This window comes from Protomyctophum bolini (assembly GCF_963924005.1).
Source record: "Protomyctophum bolini genome assembly, chromosome: 7".
Classification (NCBI taxonomy): Eukaryota; Metazoa; Chordata; class Actinopteri; order Myctophiformes; family Myctophidae; genus Protomyctophum; species Protomyctophum bolini.
The window spans coordinates 25,325,724-25,347,469 of NC_137868.1; the positions used below are offsets into that span (position 1 = coordinate 25,325,724).

At 41.7% G+C, this 21,746-nt stretch overlaps 1 protein-coding gene across 2 annotated transcripts in view; it reads left to right on the forward strand.

Annotated features, from left to right (window-relative positions):
• LOC308318922 (atrial natriuretic peptide receptor 1-like) overlaps positions 1-21,269 on the forward strand; it is a 61,539-nt gene extending 40,270 nt beyond the window's left edge. The window contains exons 6-22 of one of the 2 annotated variants that reach the window (XM_080768635.1): positions 2,827-2,918; positions 6,276-6,411; positions 6,567-6,648; positions 6,805-6,922; positions 7,880-7,954; positions 8,077-8,154; positions 8,651-8,755; positions 9,155-9,226; positions 9,905-10,067; positions 11,518-11,673; positions 13,616-13,784; positions 14,260-14,406; positions 14,741-14,864; positions 16,304-16,372; positions 17,362-17,536; positions 17,910-18,008; positions 18,665-21,269. In XM_080768635.1, the coding sequence (XP_080624761.1) occupies positions 2,827-2,918; positions 6,276-6,411; positions 6,567-6,648; positions 6,805-6,922; positions 7,880-7,954; positions 8,077-8,154; positions 8,651-8,755; positions 9,155-9,226; positions 9,905-10,067; positions 11,518-11,673; positions 13,616-13,784; positions 14,260-14,406; positions 14,741-14,864; positions 16,304-16,372; positions 17,362-17,536; positions 17,910-18,008; positions 18,665-18,816 (2,012 nt within the window). In that variant the 3' untranslated portion in view covers positions 18,817-21,269. The remainder of the gene's footprint in view (positions 1-2,826; positions 2,919-6,275; positions 6,412-6,566; positions 6,649-6,804; positions 6,923-7,879; positions 7,955-8,076; positions 8,155-8,650; positions 8,756-9,154; positions 9,227-9,904; positions 10,068-11,517; positions 11,674-13,615; positions 13,785-14,259; positions 14,407-14,740; positions 14,865-16,303; positions 16,373-17,361; positions 17,537-17,909; positions 18,009-18,664) is intronic. The other variant, XM_080768636.1, reaches the window with a different exon arrangement.
• The last annotated feature ends 477 nt before the right edge of the window (positions 21,270-21,746 follow it).

A 21,746-nucleotide genomic window follows, 5' to 3' on the forward strand; every position in this document is an offset into this window, starting at 1 on the left:
ATGTTTATTTAACTAGACCTTACCCGTTCTGAATATATGAACATCAAATGATGTTCAGTGTGGGTAATGTGATGTAATATATCACATTACTGATAGGGGGGAATTGTTTACAGATGGTCTTGGGAAGTTGGGTTGGGCCCAAAAGTAGGCTAATTAAACATTTCTTGTGCAAGTAAATGCTGTAGAATCATAAGTACACCAGCGTGAAGTAAATTTGGTGGTGATATTCTGCCTATAAATGGAAGTTATTGAATATTTTCATGATATTTGCATATAAATACCCCCCGCAGAGGCTGAAATTCACACCAATTAAAAATCTCTGGTCTTTCTGCAATTTTGATAGTTTTTAACCTATGACCTTTGACCTTTAACTTTAACCCTAATAAAAGTAATATGTAATATGTTTTTTGTGATCATTAGAATGTCTAGAACATGTTTTATTAATTATTGTGAAAGATATCCCCCAAATGTAAATTATTCATTTATTATTATTATTTTAATAATTATTATAAATGTGCATAACATTTGCACACAAAAAAATTATATATTTTTTTACATGATTTCCTCTGATAATTCCTAGTAGTAAAAAGTAGTGGTAAGGTTGGAATCGTTTTTTTGCAAGTAGAAATTAATCCGGGTTTTACAGGGTTAAACCCTGTTGTTGCGTGCTAACGGTAGGCGGTTAAGAAAACGTCTCCATTTGGCCACCTTGAGTACGACAGATAAGCATTCTGTTGTGTTGGTGCTGTTCAGTGTGTCACGCAGCCACGCTGGGTGCGCGCAGGGCTGTAACCTGTTTATGGTTGGAGGACAGGGCTGCACGGCGCTAGGTTCCGTGAGGCGGTCCGTGCGTCGTGGCGTTGTGAGGAGGCGCACAACGCGAGCAGCTGTCTTGCTCTATGCTAAGGAAGTATTCTGACTGAAAGACAGCGACCGAGTGAAATAGACAGCGAGCGAGCGACCGCTAAATGAATAGATAGATTCCCACAGGTTGAGAACCACTAGTCTAGTATGGCAAGCAACCCCCTGACCAATGCTTTGCTTCTCTTGGGTGAACCGCATTATAATTACCAAATCACCATGGAGACCTGCAATCACCAGCAAGAGCTAATGGTGCCAACTCCTGTCTGTCTTTTCAAATGGAAATTAACACCCGGTCTTCGTCTTCTAACATGGCTAATCGGTGGTAATTAGCCTCGCCCACTGGCACTGGTTAGAGTTAGAGCAGCAAACACTTGCCATGTGGGTGACCTCCATGAAACCAGCTCCTTCTTACTGTATCTCTTCCCCCTCTCTCCCCACTGACTTTGTTCTCATGGTTTTATTATTTACATTATTTTCCCTAACTCTTTATTTCAGATGTCATTTTGTTTTATTTCAGGTGTCATTTCAATCCCACATGTTATTACTCTACTCGTCTATTGTTTCACTCTTTACCAAATTTTCATTCAAGTAGGCTATCTGCTTCTGTCTTGTTTTTGTTTCTATTTATTTGTATCTCTCCTTATCCACTTTTGCCTCATTCTCCCATCTCACCATCCGGATCACGGCCTCCGATATCAGTCATTGCAGGTTCTCTATTCACTTGAGGCCTTCATTTTTGTATTTACTAGTGTACTGTATATCTTGTTCAATCATCAAGGCAATCGAATGCATAGTTGAGCTACTTCAGCATCTCATGCTGGATACTGAAATATTTAAACACAAATTAAATAAACAGACAGTCTCATTATATTTTTGCATTGCTTCGTGAATCGACTAAAAAGTAGTTTGCTTCTGCCGACAGTTTGTGGGCTACTAGTGGACAGCTTGTGGACAGACACATTCAGCATTAAACATTTGCTCTGCTCTGTCCCACTTTTCTTTTGGTGCTTAGGCACCTAGCTGCCCTTTTCCCTCAAAAGAAATCAGAGAGTGCGCTACTGTACGTGCGGTCGTGCGCACATATTTACCCTTTTCTGGGGTTTGGGCACTGTGTGCATAGAGCACTGATAAATTGGTGTGACTGTATCTTTGTGACTGTTTCAAACTATAAAAGTGAACATTTCAGTCAATATGAGGGACATTTCTGTTTCCTGGATACCAAATAAGAAAAACCTTGTTGGTCAACTGTTAGCTTAGGCTAGTTAGCTATTATTGTCCAGTAATGTTGAGAACAAAAGACACTGGAAGAAGCATATCTTGGGTTTTCTCTGACCCGGTCATCCTTGACCGGATGTATCTAAGGATGCTCTCGAGGTCAGAGACTTGTCGAGAGCATTTATGAAACCATCTCTAACATGTCAACATGATGTACAAACTTTGTTTTCAGTGTTGGAAAAAGTACTTACAAGTAAAAGTATCAATACAGCAATGTAGAAATACTCCATTTCAAGTAAAAATCCAGAATTCAAAAAGCACAAAAGTACAATGCGATGCGACGCATTGTGAGCTTGTACGCTATTTTCAATTTGCCGAAATGTACTGTATAGAGGGCTGTGTGTTTTGTAATAATAATCAAAATCTACAAAGTAACTAGTAACTAATTTAATATATTTTTATTCCACATCTTTGCAGTGACACATTGCATAATACATACATAGGTACATGGTACATACATATAATTACCAGTAGGTTTCATGGTAGTCGTTGCATGTTTGTGGATTTTTCTCTCTTTTTTTAAAGAACAATATTTGTCTCTGAAATGTAGTGGAGACGGGAGTAGAAGTAAAAGTACAGAAAAATTGACATATTCAAGAAAGTACAAATACCTCAAATTGTGCTTAATATAAGTGCAGTTCTCAATTAAATGTACTTGGTTTCTTTCCACCACTGTTTACTTTTCAGGTGTGACAGGAGTGGTGCACATTGATGAAAATGGTGACAGAGAGACTGACTTCGCCCTGTGGGACATGGATACCAACACAAGTACCTTCCAGGTCCCAATTACAAATACTGTACAAGATAATAACAATAATATCATCAGCTGATGTGATATATTATATGATGCAAAACAGTATGAGACAAATTATAAGATTTGACTTGATGATTGTGTTGGGTTATATGCTAATGAAAATGAACGGTTGCCCTATCAGGGCAACTAGACTATAGTACTTGGAACACTTTATTATTCTTTCTAGAGTAACCTTTTTTTGGAAACGCTACTCCTCCCACAGTTTGGATGGCACGCACTTGAGCCATTTGTCACATCGACCGGCTTCATCGGTGTGCTTGTATTTTGCTAAGAGAAATGTTGTAGAGTTTAATTGATATTCATTATTAATTACTGAATTCATTTCACCCATTCTTGACATTATTCCGGTAGACTGTCAGTCCAGGCCTGATAATCACCGACAAGTTTGCAAAGCAGTGATTCGAACGATGATGTCATGTTGTCCTGTTTAACTTTCAAAGTGATTTATCCATGCCAATCGTGTTCACGTTTACAACTCTTATGTGCCGGCGATAGTGTCACCCTCTTTCAAGAGGGTGAAAAGGAAAAGCCTTCTTGCTCTGCTGCTCTCTGCTTCCCAGGGTCTTTTGCTGTTCTCGACACAATGTAAGCAATTCGTTGCTTACTCTGCAAGGCACTTACAGTAACCCGTGGCTCCCGACATGCGTGGCAGGTTACAACTAACCCGTGGCAGGTTACCTGTGGCTTCCTGTGAGGTTAGGTTTAGGGTTGGATTTTGGGTAGGGTGTCGGACTCATGACTGTTAGTACGTCAGACCAACTACATGCACCCCCGTCACCCTACAGCCCGACTACATTAGCATATTATCATTTTGTTACACTTCTGCATTCACACATTTAATCTCACCATACAGGCATACAGCAGTCCCACCTAAAGTTGCAATGCACTTACTCTGCAAATGCCTAAGTTACAGTAGCACTTTGTTTGCAAGTGTGCATTCTCTGCACATGTGTGTCTGTGTATTTGTATGTATGTATGTGTGCGAGAGAGAGAGAGAGAGAGAGAGAGAGAGAGAGAGAGAGAGAGAAAGTGTGCTTTGTTAGCAGGTGTGTGCATGTGATTAATCCGGGGACCGCATGTAATTTCTGACTAGTCTGAACAACGTACTGCACCCGATTAATCCAACACAAGTTTAAAAAGCAGGTGGCTTGCAAGTTGCACACATCCAGTTCCTTGCTGGTGCTGGACAAAAGGTAGATACATACAGAGAAGAAGAAGTCCGCACACAGTCTTTGCTCCAACAGTGTTTATTTTGTTAAAACACCATTTAATTCAGGACACGACGTTTCAGCCGTGAACGGCCTTCATCAGGTGATAGTCCATCCCACACAAAACATCATGTCTCTCTTATTATACCACTTCCTCTGTTTGTTGTCTCCACCAGGCCGAAGGCTTTGGGGAAGAGTATGTTTTGCACTCTGTCCGTCCGTCCGTCCGTCCGTCCGTCCGTCCATCTGTTTGTGTGTGTGTGTGTCCGTGTGTCCGTCCGTGTGTGTGTGTGTGTGTGTGTGTGTGTGTCTAATCTCCGGCACCATTAGCAGTACACAGTCTACACACTATCTCTATAGTCATGTGATCAACACAGGTCTGTCCGGTTTCCCATATTCCTTTAAAAACCTTTAAAAGGCATGTTCATATCAGCCTTGTGGCGCTATAACAGGCCGATTTTTACCTATAACTGCACATTCCTATAGGCAGAGGAATAAATCCCACCCTTTTCACATTGGCCTGTTATATCGCCACCAGCAGGTGGACTTTGAATGTCGAATTGCCATCAATTCGTACAATTGTAAGAAGAAATGGAACCCTTTTCACATTGTGCTCTGAGTAGCACTTTTTCTAGTCTGGATATTTTTCTTTCGAGTCCTCATCACTTTCCTCTTCTCAGTCACTCGCTATAGCTTTTTCACTTTCTCACATCTCTTAATCTTTAACCTTGCCACTCGATCTGTCTTTTTGTTCTCTTAGTTTCTCTTCGCTTTCTCTTTCTCCTCAAAGCTAATAGCCCTCTCTGCTACGGTTGGGCCAGAGATTTGTCAGGCTGTATACTCCATGTCTGTTTGCTTTAGACGAGAGCTCCTAATCCTCTGTACACGGACAGTCAGTCAACCGGGATTTAAACAAAACCTCCTTATTCTGTAACTGCAGTGTATGCACAATGTACCCATCCATCCATCCATCCGTCCTTCCATCTTCAACAGCTTAACCGTAGTCGGGTTGCGGGGCAACAGCTCCACCAGAGAGCTACAGATTTTCCTCTCCACAGCAATGCAAATCTGAAATTTACCAGATATATTGAAAAGCAAAGCGTGTATAGTTGGAGCAGTTTTTTATTGCATATCGGCCTAGGCCTTAGGCTACGTATGTGTTTTATATTTATATTTATTTTATTGGTCTCTGTGGGTATTCATTTTCACCTAGACATTCTTTCTCAGTTCATCGTTGCTCTGCTCCTTTCCACACGCCAAAGTGTTTTGTTGAAAAACTGAGACAAGCATAATAACTTTTGTGATGGTATTTCATGGTTCCATTATGGAAACATAGAAGGTAATTTAAGTCCTTGGCTGACAAAAAGATGAAAGTCGTTGAATGACTTGAAGTTCATGTAATCATGATGATGATAATGATTATCGTTAAAGCAGCATTTGATTATCTGCTTGTTTAACAAAATATTGTAGTTCTGCATTCTGGCAGCTAACAATAATTCAAATGCTCTGACAAAAAGGCCCTCAGCCAGCCTTTCAAAAAGTCTCACTGCGTCCTTTAGTGACTAACCAAACATAGGAGAGAGAGAAAGCGAGAGTACCGTGTACCACTCTGACCTTGATTTTGTTGCTCTAAAAAAAACACATTAAAAACAGCCTTTAGTGAGTGAAAGGAAGAAGGGGTGAACATTTTAAGGTGTAATGTTTAATGTTTTGGTAGTTCTGGCAATTTAAGTATCAAGGACAAATAAGGCAAAGATCTCTCAGAGTAGAAAGTCAATGTGTGTCTATGTGTCAGTAGGCCTACAAGCCCCAAATGGATGATGGATCATAATTCCAAAACTAGAAAGGGTCCAGATTTCTTTGAAGGCATTCCAAATGGACTCTTACAGGTCTTTACAAATGGAACCAAATGGACCCTGACGGGTCCATTTGGTTCCATTTATACACTCAGTTATGGTGATCCTTGAAATTAAAAGGTTTGAGAACAACTGCCTTGGATAATGACAATAAAGAATCGACTCAGTTTTCAAGGTTTGTCACTCAGGTTTGGTCACTGAGTGACACATTTCGGCCAAGTATTTTAATAATTCATTTCTTAATGCATTGTTTTCCAGATTGTGTCGTTGTACAACAGCTCAGAGGAGCAGCTGACAGCCGTGCCAGGAATGTTCCTCCATTGGCCAGGGGGCGCTATTCCTCCTGACATTCCTCCTTGTGGCTTCAAGAATGACAACCCTGTCTGCCTGGCAAGTCAGTACAGTAGATAACTACTGACAAAAGATGACTAAAATATATTGTAACTGCAATTTCACTGTTTCGTTGTATTTCTTCCACTGTAAGCGGTACATGCATGTACAGTACAGTATGTATACCCTGTGTCTGACCCCCCCCCCCTTCTCTCTCAGAAACGATCACTATCCATCAGATGGTGTCCATCGTTGTGTTCTTCATCATCATCATGATCACCATCACCGTCTTCATCTACAGGTGAGAGCTGCTTCCTGTTGTCCGAGTCAGAGGTCACTGGTGGTGACAGTCATCATTTCAAATATGTCAGCTATTCTTTTTCTTTTTCCCCACATCTTTTGGTTTCTGACACACACACACACACACACACACACACACACACACACATCCAAACAGGAAGTTGAAGTTGGAGAATGAACTAGTGGCTCAGCTGTGGAGGATCCACTGGGAGGATCTTCAGATGAGCAACCTGGAAAAGGTTCTGCGCAGTGGGAGCAAGCTTACCCTGTCTCTGGTCAGTACACATTGTACATACAGTAGCCATGCATGTACACACTCGCACACACACAGACACACACACACACACACACACACACACACACACACACACACACACACACACACACACACACACACACACTAAAGGTCAATGTGCGTACGAGTAGTACATCAGTAGTGGCCCAGAGCCTCATGAGGACCAAAAGCTTAATATCTCTCCCGCCCAAGGGGAATTCCCCTTTAGGCTAGTGGTTAAGGTTTGGTTTGAATCCTGGGCGAGGTCAAAAGGGGGGTGAGTGTATCAGTAGTGGCTCAGAGCCTCTCTGGGCCATAGACCACTGTGGAGAGTTATAGCCCTTTAGGCTGCTGGTTAAGATGTTGGCCTTCCACGTGCGAGACCGAATTACAGCGATTACAGCGATATGTGTGTGTATCGTGTACTATATGTGTGTTTCATCAAGATTCTTATTGTCACATGTTTTTTAAAACAGCTGTCCCAAATTCCAACATTCCAGGCATAGAAATTCTTGTAGTTATGATAATAGCAGTGATAATAAAAAAAACAACTAAGAAGTCTCAAAAGTCAGAATGAAGTAAAATAGCAAAATAAGCAATATGACAGTGTAGCAATATTAGACAATATAATTGTTTCAATATAGACCCAAGCACAAAAGTGTTCTTGCGAAAAATGAAGACGATTTCACCTTTTGAGGTGTTTCCATTCAGGAATTTAAGTACAAAGTCTAAAATGCGCTAAAACAGGGCTTGATGGAAATGCACTTAACGTTGTATAGCAAGAATAGTAATGACATAAATAATAGCGGTGCAGTGCAATATTGAAAAGTGTGCGTTCGTGTGTGCGTTTGTGTGTGTGTGTGTGTGTGTGTGTGTGTGTGTGTGTGTGTGTGTGTGTGTGTGTGTGTGTGTGTGTGTGTCTGTGTGTGAGCGCGTGCGTGTGCGTGTGTGTGCGCAGAGGGGCTCCAACTATGGCTCCCTGATGACAGGGGATGGAAACTTTCAGGTGTTTGCCAAAACTGGATACTACAAGGTCAGTTTGTGCTAAACTTACATTTATTATAAGCAGACAACAGTGTATGCAAACAGCAGTGAGAGAGAGAGAGAGAGAGAGAGAGAGAGTCTCTTGACATGTAATTCCTTGTAACCCTCCAGGGAAACATTGTGGCCATTAAATATACCAACAGGAAACGCATCGAACTCACCAGGAAGATCCTGTTTGAACTGAAACATGTGAGTATCTGATGTATTTATGTGTTTGAGTGTCTTTGAACTCTGATAACAAAGAGCTGCTCACAAAGATAGAACAAAACAAAAAAACACATCACATTCTTTTTAAAGTTCTGGAATGGAAACAAGTTCCCAGAACTTTTTTTGAGTTTCTTATTTCTGACTAATAAAGTATTCAATGAATCGATGAATGAATGAATTAATCAATCAATCAATCAATCAAAAAATATAGCCTTAGTTGTTCAGGTGAACAATCAGCATGATAGATCATATTTGACAGCCATATTAAACAATGTGAAATATATATTTATTCGATGTCTCCTGGGAATCTAAAAGTTCCCAGTTCGATCCCCTCCTGGCATCAAAGTGACCTTGAGCAAGACAATGAACAATATCTGCCCACTGAGTGAAATGCAGAGGTCATTATTCGTGCAAATGTATTTGGCCAATGAAAGTTCTTCCTCACCCTTATCCACCCCCCTCTCACCTGTTGGCATAGATGAGAGATGTTCAGAATGAACACCTGACACGTTTCATTGGAGCCAGCATAGACACCCCGAACATCTGTATCATCACTGAATACTGTCCTAGAGGGAGTCTACAGGTATTGTACCATCACTGAATACTGTCCTAGATGGAGTCTACAGGTATTGTATCATCACTGAATACTATTACTGTCCTAGAGGGAGTCTACAGGTATTGTACCATCACTGAATACTGTCCTAGATGGAGTCTACAGGTATTGTATCATCACTGAATACTGTCCTTTTCCTTTTCCTCTCCTCCTGTGTTTATCTGTTTCTACATCTTCCCCCTGTCAATTTCCCATCTCCTCAGCCCCCCCCCCCCCCCCCCCCCCCCCCCCCCCCATCCATCTTTCTTTCTTTCTCTTTCCTTGTCACTGCATTTCTGCTTTCTTTCACTTTGCCATTACTATTTATCTATCTATCAATGTGTAGCTCAGTGTCTGGCTGCTCTCTTACTCTCTTACGTTTGCCTTTAGGACATTTTAGAGAATGAAAGCATCACTCTGGACTGGATGTTCAAATACTCCCTCATCGTTGATATAGTCAAGGTACCTTTCTTTCTACCACATACTGTACAGCATGTTTACACTGTAGCTTACACTGTATCCTTTCACTTAAAACTCTTTGGTTACTTTTGTCAGTCGTGACTTGCAAGCCTATGGTGCATTACTTGTTATCTCCATATACTGTAGTGTACATTAATTAAACCTACTTCAAAAATAAGCCTTGCATCACGTTCCTTTTGGCATGAGGAGAACATTTCCACTGTGGATGCAAACAAGTACAGAGCTAGAACATCAGATGAAAATAGAGACAATCAGTGAGTCAGAGATGTATTATACAGTATAATAAAGGACACTGAGTATGTACTGTATTTACAAGTCCCAATTGGACATCATCTATTTATAGCCTATATAGACTTTGTGCTGTCACCTACATTTACCCACCTCTCTCTCTCTCTCTCTCTCTCTCTCTCTCTCTCTCTCTCTCTCTCTGTGTGTGTCTCTCTCTCTCTCTCTCTCTCTCTCTCTCTCTCTCTCTCTCTCTCTCTCTCTCTCTCTCTCTCTCTCTATTATTGTGTATTGTATATTGAGAGTAATAACTGGTGCATGGCACTTCTCTGCAGCTTGCGTTTCAGTACAGTATGTGTGTACTGTGAAAGATGCTTCAGATACATTTATTATACTAGTGATTAAATGTAATTTTGACTCTGTCTCTCTACTCAGGGCATGGCCTTTCTTCACAACAGTGTCATTAGCTCACACGGCAAACTCAAGTCAACCAACTGTGTGGTTGACAACCGATTCGTCCTAAAGATCACAGACTACGGCCTGTCCAGCTTCCGTTCTGAGAACGACCCTGAAGAAGATGCACATGCATACTATGCCCGTAGGTCTTTAGGTTCTCACACTTATGAAGACACATCAAATCTTCAGTTTAGAATGTCCCACGATAATGTACAGTAGGAAGTACCTGTCTATGGTATCTTTGTGTAGCTAATAAGGGCGTATGCAATCAGTAATCCAGATGACAATAATACAACATGCAGCTTGAGAACAGCGCACCTCAGCCTAAAGGGCCTTGCAAACGTGAAGTGAGGAACGCAGGTGTTGTTGCCTGGATCAACACAGGTCTCCTCCAGGTCTGTTGAAGAGGGTAAAAAAAAGGCGTAAAAGAGCATTGTCGCACCGCGACTTCTCAGAGCAAAAACACAGGTCTCATTGAAAATGAACTATAGGCGCGTTTTATCGCTCCCCGTTTCCAAGGCCCTTAATACAGCTAGTCCGGTGCGTCACAGGAGCAGGGACAACAGTTGCAGAAGGGATAGACACTGGACACTGAACACTTTTATTCAGGTACAAGAAGTACCTGCTAGTACAAGAATTGACTGACGTTTTGATCTTTGGAGCTTCGGCTTTGACTGTCAGAGCTGCTCCAGTGTCTATTCCTTCTGCATACAACAGTTTGATTTGCGATCCCTACAGAAAAGTGTGACCTTTCCACAAATATTTTTCACTCCCTTGATTCTTATCCATCCTCATTCCTCATTGCTCCTTCCTTTCTCCCCTCACCCTAACCCTAACCCTAACCCCCTCCTTACCATACACTTCCTCATCCTCTCAAAGACTCTCTCTACTCCTCTCTGCCTCCTCCCAATTCAATTCAAAGAAGCTTTAGTGGCATGAGAAAACATACATTTACATTGCCAAAGCAAAAGTGGAACAAAACAATAATTTTAAAAAAGCAATGTATTTACAATTAAATATTTCAGAGTTGTGTTACATTGCCAATTAGTGTTTGATTGATTGATGTACAGTCAAGCATGCCGTCCAAAAGGATTTCACTGAAGAAAGACCTTGCGGTCTTGTTTCCATTCGGGTCCCATACACTCACACACAATTATGACATGAATAACAATTCAGAACAGCAACAACAATATAGAGGGAAGAGAATATCTTGCAAAACTATAAAAGTTATCCCATATAGGAAAGGTTAGTTTGGTATCAACTTTTGAAATGTTTTTCGATGTTTTGCATTCAGTTTGTATAAAAGCTTTGCGACAAATAGCAGCAATATATTAATGCACTGCGAAGGGTTACTGACACTGATTTCCATTCCATTTCCATTAGACATCCTTCTCCTGTCACAACAGCTCACAAATCTTGCTGCTGTGTTTGTACATTGTTGTACTTCACCCAACAGACACAGGAGTTTTTTTTGTCCTTCTCCCTCCCACCCTTCCTTTCTCCTCCTTACTTGCATTCCTGCAACCACCGACCATCTACCTCATGTTGCTTCCTGCTCAAACCCTGTTTCCTCCCTCCTCCGTTGCTGCCAGGGAGGTTATGGACGGCACCGGAGCTGTTGAGGATGGAGATTCCCCCATTGGTCGGTACTCAGAAGGGGGACGTCTACAGCTTTGGCATTATTCTCCAGGAGGTGGCTCTGCGCCGTGGATCATTCTTCTTGGAAGGAGAACCCCTCAGTCCCAAAGGTACTACTGCAGGAACACATTCACATAATATACAGTACGTACTGTACACATACAATAAAGCACTAACACACAACAAACTAAAAGAGTCCCATGTGCCTCTGATGTCATGGGTTCAGCTTCACTTTATGACGTGTTGCCTGCAAATTAATTTGTTAAGCCAGCATTGGGATTTCAATGTAGCCCGCCTTCATTGTCATGACTTGGGTACTGTAGTTCTGTAGTAGTACTGTAAAAGCGGTATAGGTATTATAGGATTTACTTTAGAATAATTTTACTTTATTGTAACAATGGCTAATGCCTTTATTATAGCTTGACTTGTCTTTCACCCCAGCTTATGGGACATTACCATCGCTATGGAGACTAGATTCAAATGGATGTTATAAATGGATCCTGGATTCCTAGGTCAACTGCTGTTCGTAATGGACTGTCACAGACCTGTGTTCACACCTCTCACACAACCATAGGACTGTGTGTGTTTGTTGTGTGTTGGACATGATACATTTTCTCATTTCAAATAATAAGTAATAATGATATACAATAATATCTGGGATTTATGTAGCATTTTGAGCGGTGCTCACGGCTCCAATGACTGGCCGTGTGTGTCCCTATGTCCCTATGTATGTTTGGAGTATGAACAGCTGCAATACCGCTGGGTGACCTAAAGTAACACTGTTGAGCAGCCTAAAAAAACACACTTAAATGTGTTTTAAGCATGTACTTTTTAATACGGCTCCCCAATACTTGAACTTAAGTGCAAATTTGACAGAGCAACTTTCACTTGTAGTTGAGTAATATTTGTCCAGGAGTAGTAGGCCTACTGACTAAGCACTGTCCAACAGTTACAAACCAATGTACTGACTATATCATTGATTGGACAAGCAGAAAGCTGAGTGACTCATAGAGATCTGTGTAACAAGAGATTTGGGGGAGATATTTTAGTCTGCATCGTGACAGAATCTGAATGTGGAGAATTAGAGCTGGATCATGTCACAGTTGTCTGCAATAACACTCAAGACAGAGAGAGAGAGAGAGAGAGAGAGAGAGAGAGAGAGAGTAAACAGTAAACTATGTGTGTGTTTGGGGGAGGGCCATTTTGGCTTCATTAGCTGTTTTCCCTGATTCCTAAATCCCCCTTTAGGGCAGTGGATTCCTAAATCCCCCTTTAGTTTAGGGCAGTGGTTATTACACTATTTCCAACTTCTCAAAGTGCTCCGTTCGTCCAGAAAAGGCGCTCTGATCAGCTCTTTATGAAAGCAACCAGAGTTGAAAAATCTTGATACTGTCGTGTCGACTGTGTTCATCAACATCAGCAGCCACAGCCGTTAAAAATGGTTACAACACAATGTCGACATGGCTCTTCTGATGTGTTGAATTTGTCAGTTTCTTAAGAATGAAATGTGAAACTTTGGATAAAAGAACACAGATAAACAAAAGGAAATGTTGCATCAACAATAAAGCTTAGCTTAAGGGCTTGCACCGCATACTGACTAAGCTATGTTATAAATGGTAAATCTACCATTTATATCTAATGTAATGCACAATCTATGTAATGCAATTTGGATAAAAGTGCTATATAAATGCACCATTTATTTAGCACTTTTATCCAAATTGCATTACATACTGTAGATTGTGCATTACATTCATCAATTCACACACATTCATTCATATACCAATGTGCAAGGGGTTCAGAGTCTTGCTCAAGGACACTTCGACACTAATTGTTACTCATTGTTATTCACTGAAATTTGTGATTTATCAGGGGGTTCACTGAGCCCCCTTAAGGTCTGATCCTATAATCTGCCCTGGAATTAGGTACAGTATATTTTCGGCACATGTTATGATTATTTTCAAACAAACATACTGTGACATAGATAACAATAAAAAGAAAGGTATCATTTGTATTATCCTAAAGACACTCAAACCTGTCCCTTCCCTTTGGCAGAGATAATCGACCGGGTGATACTTGGAGAGTGGCCATCCCTGAGGCCATCCATTGACCCCCAGTGCCACAGTCCTGAGATAGGCCAGCTGATGCAGCGCTGCTGGGCAGAGGAGCCCACTGAGAGGCCTGAGTTTAACCACATCAAACTACTGCTACGAAAACAAAACACGTATGTAAACTAGAGGCCTGTGAAAGGCAGAGTAGCAGTGGCTGCTTGAAACCTTGTGTCCACCAAGGCCTTTTTTGTACTAGCTGAAAATGCATCTCCTAAAAACACTTCCAAAAAGTTGAAAAGAGTTGAAAATATTTTAACTCTGGTGGCCAGATAAATTTGGCAGGTGTGAATCATAGATCATAAATCATAGATGCTCAGAGCCTTGTCACGCAGTTCAAATTTGTGGTGCTCCCGTTCAAAACAGTTAACGATAACAGAAACAATAACGCCTTGGTGTTTAATTGTAGAAGGAGTACTTTGAAATATTCAGGTGGGGTGAAGAGACCCATCTCTCTTATTGTCCTCGTGTGCCTCACTTAGTGAGATAAGCATGACCTTCCTGCCTGTGAGAGACAGTGGCATTTAAGCATACTGTGTAACAGTATACACGTGTATGTGTGCTTGGACCTGAACCTCTTTCTGTGTGAAGGGAGTCCAGAACCAACATCTTGGACAACCTGCTGTCCCGTATGGAGCAGTATGCCAACAACCTAGAGGAGCTGGTGGAAGAGAGGACCCAGGCCTACCACGAGGAGAAACGCAAGGCAGAGGCCCTGCTCTACCAAATTCTACCACAGTAAGAATCATATTGTTCTAAATATTACCATAATCACTGTTAAATACACACTCACAGCCACTGTACATCACTAATATTTGGTTGAAAAGTAACACGTACAAGTCATGTACTGCCATAACACCATCCTTTACTCTGTACAGATGTGTATATCTAATGTACAGTTGCAATAATACATTTGTTAAGGTGCAACCCTCCAGTAAGTTTGACATATCCTTGATTGTGACCTTGAAAGTTTTGACCCAAATGTTTATCATTCGACCATCAGTTCTAGAGTTATTTTGCTAACAGACAGATGGACAGCCATGCCATTGCTACCCTTCCTTTCCTCCTCCAGTTCTGTAGCAGAGCAGCTGAAGCGAGGGGAGACAGTCCAGGCAGAGGCATTTGACTCAGTCACCATCTATTTCAGTGATATAGTAGGCTTTACTGCTATATCAGCTGAGAGCACACCCCTGCAGGTAAGTAGAGAAGAATAGAACAAAGTAGAACTGAGCAGAGTATGACAGATGATTAGGAAAAGCAGTCGGTCATCAATCATCTATGTACTTCAGAGACATGGTGAAAAAAGATAAATACAGTAATAGTTTGGGGTAAAGGTTGGGGTAAATGAGTCATTGACCTCAGGATAAGAGAATGATTCAGGTAAACAACTCAAAGGTGGAGGGAGAGTGAGTGCATTTTCCGGCAGCGGGATCAGCCGCGGAACACCCGTGGCAGGCGGTAGTGTTTGTCGGCGGCATCAGTCCGACACTACCCCAAACCCTAAACCTAAGCCTAAACCGCAAGCACGACGCAACGCATGGCATTAGCTGGGGAACACCCGCGGCAGGCGGCAGTGTTTCTCGACGGCATCAGTACGACACTCTACCCCAAACCTTTACCCTAACCCTAAACACAAGCACGACGCAACGCATGTCGGACCAACGCACTGCCGCGGAAGCGAGCGGCAGTCAAGTGTCATAATCCCACCAGCGTCACCGGCAGATGCCGCCCCTTCTCCCGGCAGCGCCGCAGCTGTTAATCATTGCCGATGCCGGAGAATGCACTCGCTGCTTCTGCAAAGGAGTGTCAATTCTTGTTCAGCTGATCAGCTCACTCCATCTGATTGGCTATTTAAACCTCACTGCACATTATTTTTGCTGCTGCTCTGCTACCGTATGCTGCTGCTCTGATATATGATATGATATAGTACTTTATTGTCAGTTTGCACTGAAATTAGTTTTGCAACCCAGCGGCCTTGTATGCAACACTTACACATTTGCTGCTTCGTGCTCTATGAAGTTTTTTGTTCTCCCACCACCACACCAGCATCCATGATTCCCATATGGGGGTCTATTTCATTCCCTGTGAGATCTATTTGGCAAATCCTTTATTATATTATTTCATGCTTACAGGCTGTGAATGAATGGAATAAGACAGAGCTTTGACGACAAATATGCTTATAAATATTTATGCTAAATATATTTAAATTTATGCTCAATAAATATTTATTCAATCCAAGAGTTGTCTGACTGAGCTGCACTTCTCAAATGTAGGTAGCACAGTGTACCTTTAGTCTGTTTTCACATGACATTGTTTGAGAAATTGGTCAGATTTTGTAACAATGATTTATGTGACCATTACTCTCAGAATTCCTTGCAAGTTAGGTCATACTCCCATAGCTACAGCTATAACTTGGAGAAACAACGGCTGTTTGAATCAAATTAATGAAATTAGCAAAGGCTATATGACAAAGCTGGTTTTAATTTCTCGACAAACGCAAACAAGGAGACTAGCCATGAAAACATATTTTTATATAACTGTAAATATCAAGGTTGTTGGCTGAATGATCAATAGGATAAGCTTTGAAGAATTCTCCACCATGTATGAACTTGTTTTATATCTGTCAACCCTTCAGGTGGTGACCTTGCTGAATGACCTGTACACCTGTTTTGATGCCATTATTGACAACTTTGATGTTTACAAGGTACTAGCATGCGAAGACATGAATTCATGATTACAATTTTGAAAGCATTTTTGTCAATACAACCAATAGAAAGACAATATGTGCCCAATAAAGCAAAATGCAGTTTATAATTATTAATTTGTTCAAGAAAATACTCGTGAGACAGCAGGAAGGCCACATTTCATTTACGACTGATTGACTTAAAATATATCCAATAGTAATTAATGTGACTCCCAATCAACAGCTGTCTTTCCATGTTTTTCTTTTGTGTTTGTTTGTGGTTTTCGTTTTACACATATGCACGAGGCGGAGGCAGAATGCTCTAGTGCACTAGTGTTAGATTAGAATGTGAAAAATGTGAAAAATATTTTCATCAGATATTATTGGCAGTCATCTATCTATGAATGCACCATGTCTCTGTACGTGTGTACGGTTGTAATCCATGTAACTCAGGAACCATTCGCCCCACCGACTTAAATTCGACACACGTGTTGCACACCGCACAGGGAGTGCAGTGCCCGAGTCGGTCAGACTCACGGTTGTCCAGAACCACCACAAAAGGCCTCTGCTCGGGCTCTGGACAGAGACAGATACAGAAATCTCCATATATGGGAATAAAAGGGACACAGACAGATGGGCGGAACGGGTACTCTGACATGGGTACTGTGGTACAAGTACAACTGGTATGGCATAGCCAGGTGGGGCATGGATCTCCAACTTCCATCGTTACCGACTCAGTGCTCTACAGCCGGGCACCGGTCTAGTTTTATGCCTCTTAGCCAATCAATCACAATACAACTGTGAACCAACTGTGGATGCTTATAATTTGTGTTATTGCTATTTTCAGATAGATCTATCACTGGTGTCCTGTAGCCTCTTATTTCATCCTACAAGACAGCGGAAGAGACAAAATATATGAAATGGTTGACCTGTCTGACTGTGGTGCAATACATGTCTATTATGTCCTTAAAGTTTGGAAAACAGCAGTGCTTGTCTTCTGGTGCCCCCAGGTGGAGACCATTGGTGATGCATATATGGTAGTGTCGGGTCTGCCTATGAGGAATGGTAAGCTCCATGGTCGGGAGATTGCCCGCATGGCCCTAGCCCTGCTGGACGCAGTCCGCACGTTCAAGACCCGCCACCGACCTGACCAGCAGCTCAAACTACGCATCGGAATCCATAGTGGTAAGATAGGGTTTACTTTATTTGTTTTATTTTCTACCGTTTTTATTTATTTTAACCATGTTTGAAGTACAGGATTATATTATATATTTTAAAATAGTTTACAGAAATTTTATCTATGGCAACAACTAAACATACTTATATCCACTACACAATATAGCCTGCTGCACATTTGCAATGGCAAAAAAACGGTCTATTTTAAGTACCAGCAATGCTTGAGTGCACATCCGAGTATTTTTTTGTTCTGTTCTTCATCTATACATTGACTGTGCAATGTCATTTGTGTGTGTGTGTGTGTGTGTGTGTGTGTGTGTGTGTGTGTGTGTGTGTGTGTGTGTGTGTGTGTGTGCATGCGTGTGTGTGTGTGTGTGTGTAGGGCCAGTGTGTGCTGGTGTGGTGGGTTTGAAGATGCCTCGCTACTGCCTGTTTGGTGACACCGTCAACACCTCATCTCGCATGGAGTCCAATGGAGAGGGTGGGTCCGCTCGTCTCCAACATCCATTTCAGGATACTGACATTATTTGTATATTGGTAACAATGTATGGTGCAGTGCAACTTTTGTCAGGCAAATTTACTATGATTTGAGTGGTGGCAGGTGGATAATTCCAATCACAGTAAATCATAAATAAATCATGGGCAGCTGTGGCTCAGAAGATAGAGCAGGTCGTCCAATAACTTGGTCGGCGGTTTGAATCCCGGCTCCTCCGGTCCACATGTCGAAGTGTCCTTGGGCAAAACCTTACATTGCCTCCAATGAGTTGGTCGGTGTGTGAATGTGGGAAGTGAGGACGCTGGCGTCGACTGTCCACTTCACCTCCAAATGAATTAACCATTGTGAAGTGCTTTGAACACTTGGAAAAGCGCTTTAAAAATGCAATTCATTGTTGTAGACTGTAGCTTTGCATCTGCCCGTGTGACAGCATAATATTTATAATTGAAAGTATGTACTGTATCATACAGTATATCTATGCCCATGTCTGCGTAGATATGTATGTATGCACATTTGTTTGACCATATATGCCTGAAAGCATGTGCCTGTTTGTACATGTATACATGTATGCATGTTGCATACATCCACATGCATGTCTGTGTGGTTAAGTGAATCTGTCTGCCTTTGTGTCCTCCATGCAGCCCTAAAGATCCATGTGTCGTCAACGACCCGTGATGTGCTACAGGAGTTCAACTGCTTCCAACTGGAGCTGAGGGGAGACATCGACGTCAAGGGCAAGGGTAAGATGACCACCTATTGGCTTCTGGGAGAGACTGACAACGACAGCCAGTGACATAGCGTATAAGCAACGATGAGGCGGCACAAGGACACAAGGGAAAGAAGGGAATGAATGGACCAAACATGGATGAAGTAAACTCCCAAAGAACTGAACAAGGAGGCAAAAAGGGGAATGAGAAAACTGACAAAGAATGGCAGCGTGAGTGTGGATATTATTATGACAATGAAAGCAGAGGAAGAACTCCACCTCACAGGATCAAGGCACTGTGCTTGAGAATAATTAGGCAAAAGGAATAATTGTTCTAATGGAGCCACTATTCCTGCCATTACGTCCAATGACATCAGTCTGTGTCCTGTATGTCTGTATGTCCTTTTCCCCTTCATGTCAGTACATTTTCATATACTACCACTTGTATTTTTTGGGTCGAATCTTAAAGGGAAGATCAGCTCAAGATGTTCTTCTGAAGGACAGAAGATGCACTTTGTGTACATTATGATGACATCTAGTATGATTACATCAAATAGTGTAACTGTGTGCATACAACACCACATCATCGTCAACTTCTAGGTTAAAGTAAAGTAAATTCTGAGTACTAGTTCCCAGGTGTATATCAAGGAAAGGGATGGATACCTGTCTCTTTTTCACGGTGAAAGAATCAGTTATTGCACTTTTGCCTTGTTAACCACCCAGTTAATTTTGTTTGTTATTTTCAACTAATAATTATTTTTTGTTTGAGAGAGGGAAAAGAGAGACGAGAGATGTGTCTCCTGACTCTCCATCCATCCATCTTCAACCGCTTATCTGTAGTCAGGTCGCAGGGGCAACAGCTTCACCAGAGAGCTCCAGACCTCCCTCTCCCGAGCAACATTAGTAACTTCATTCAGGGGGATCCCGAAGTGTTCTCTGCAGACTTTGGAGATATAATCCCTCCATCTCCTCCTTGGTCTGCCTGGGGGTTTTCTTCCAGTGGGACGTGTATCGAGGACCTCCCTAGGGAGACGCTCGAGGGACATCCTCTGGCGTATACATGAATCATATATACGCCATTAACACAAACTTAACAGCTGGCTCCTTTTCAAACGAAGAAGCAGCGGTTCTACTCCGAGTCTCTCTCGGGTGACTGAACTTCTCACCCTATCATGACCCACAGTTCATGACAATGGGTGAGAGTATATGAAGATTGCTCGATAGACAGAGAGCTTTGCCTTCTGGCTCAGCTCTCTTTTGAGGTACAGCGACTGCAATACCGCCCGTGCCGCTCTGATTCAATGGCTGATCTCCTTCTCCGTCCTCCCCTCACTCGTGAACAAGACCCCGAGATACTTAAACTCTTTCACCTGGGGCAAAGTCTCATTCCAATGTTGTGTCACACAGGAACTCATTTCTGTCTTACTTATTCAGAGCAACACACAATTATTGTTTTTCTCACCATACGCATCTTAAACAATGGTTTGAAAACCAATTATTGTCAATGTATCTTCTGGAAATATATTTGGCATTAATGAGAATCAATATTACAGCAGCATCAATATATTATAGTCTAAAAGTACTTTGTATTTCAAATACCTGTATCAGTAGTGTCACAGCAGCACCCATGGATGTGATAGGCAATGGGCACATGCTGTGGGCTACAGGGCATTGAACCTAAAACTCTGAACTATAACCCGTTTCTCTAACCACTGGGACAACCTACCACATTGATGAATGTACCAACCAAGCAGTTTTCCTAACCTACCTTAAACCATGAATTTGAATGAACTGCTCTAGTCAACCGTGGGTGATGTGGATGAAACAAGTATTTCCTTGGAAAGGATCTGCATTGATGAACTCATTTGTATGAAATAATCTCCTGCGGCAGATATTTTGTTAGTGCCATATTGTTTGTGTGGGAGCATCTCTCCACAGATATCTACCTGAAGAGTCGTATTCCAAGATGCAATATACTGTATAGATGTTTTTTGGAGAAGAAAATAATTTCTTGAAGTTCGTTATTCAATATCTCTAAAATATAAAGGATCAGTGTTGAAGTTGAAAGTTACCTTTCTATCCTATGTAAAAGTTCTATGTTTTTTTTTTTTGATTTTTCTTTTGTGCTCTCGATAATTCTACAAAGGCAGATTACCCTTTTCAGAAGATGGCTGTTGGACATTGGAATGAAAGTTGACTCAATGTTTGTTTTACCTCAAGTTATCTACTATCTAATGCCTTTTAAAACCTTCAGTGGTTGCATTGTGTATGCAAATTGTGTCAGTGATGATAACCCATGGTTATTTGTTAGTTATCAAGCCAGCAGTGTTGTACTGTGCATTAGTGACCTGGATAGAATGCTGTATAAACCGTCTCTCTAGGTGTGTCTCCAATTTGTTTTTAACCCCCAACCGTAAAGCTGCACATTTAAATATACAGTTACCATTGATGACAATATTATCACCTGTAGTTTTTATGTGGTGTGTTGGTGAGGGTGTAGTCAGCAGGGTTGTCCTTCCACTTACAAAATAAAGGTTATAATGTACATGAAGCATAGAGTTATGGATTATATTTGGGTCTGACTCTGAAGTGATTACATCATTTCTATCCCTGGTCTCTCTCACTCACTCACTCACTCACTCACTCACTCACTCAAACACACACACACACACACTCACTCACTCACACACACACACACACACACACACACACACACACACACACACACGCACGCACGCGCACGCACACGTGTGTGTGCGTATGTGTGTTACCAGCTAATCTCCGGCACCGTTAACTCAGTCGGTGCCAAACTTTGTCCCAAATTTTTAGGCCTGTTATAGAGCCACCATGAGGCAGCTTTTCACATTTTTACCTATAACTGTTACTGCACTGATCTGCATGAAACGTTGCATGCACACTCCCTAGAAGCGAAGGACAAATCTTTGACCTGCTGCATTTTTCACATCTGCCTTTCATAGCGCCACCAGGAGGCCGACTTTTGTAAAACACATTTTTTT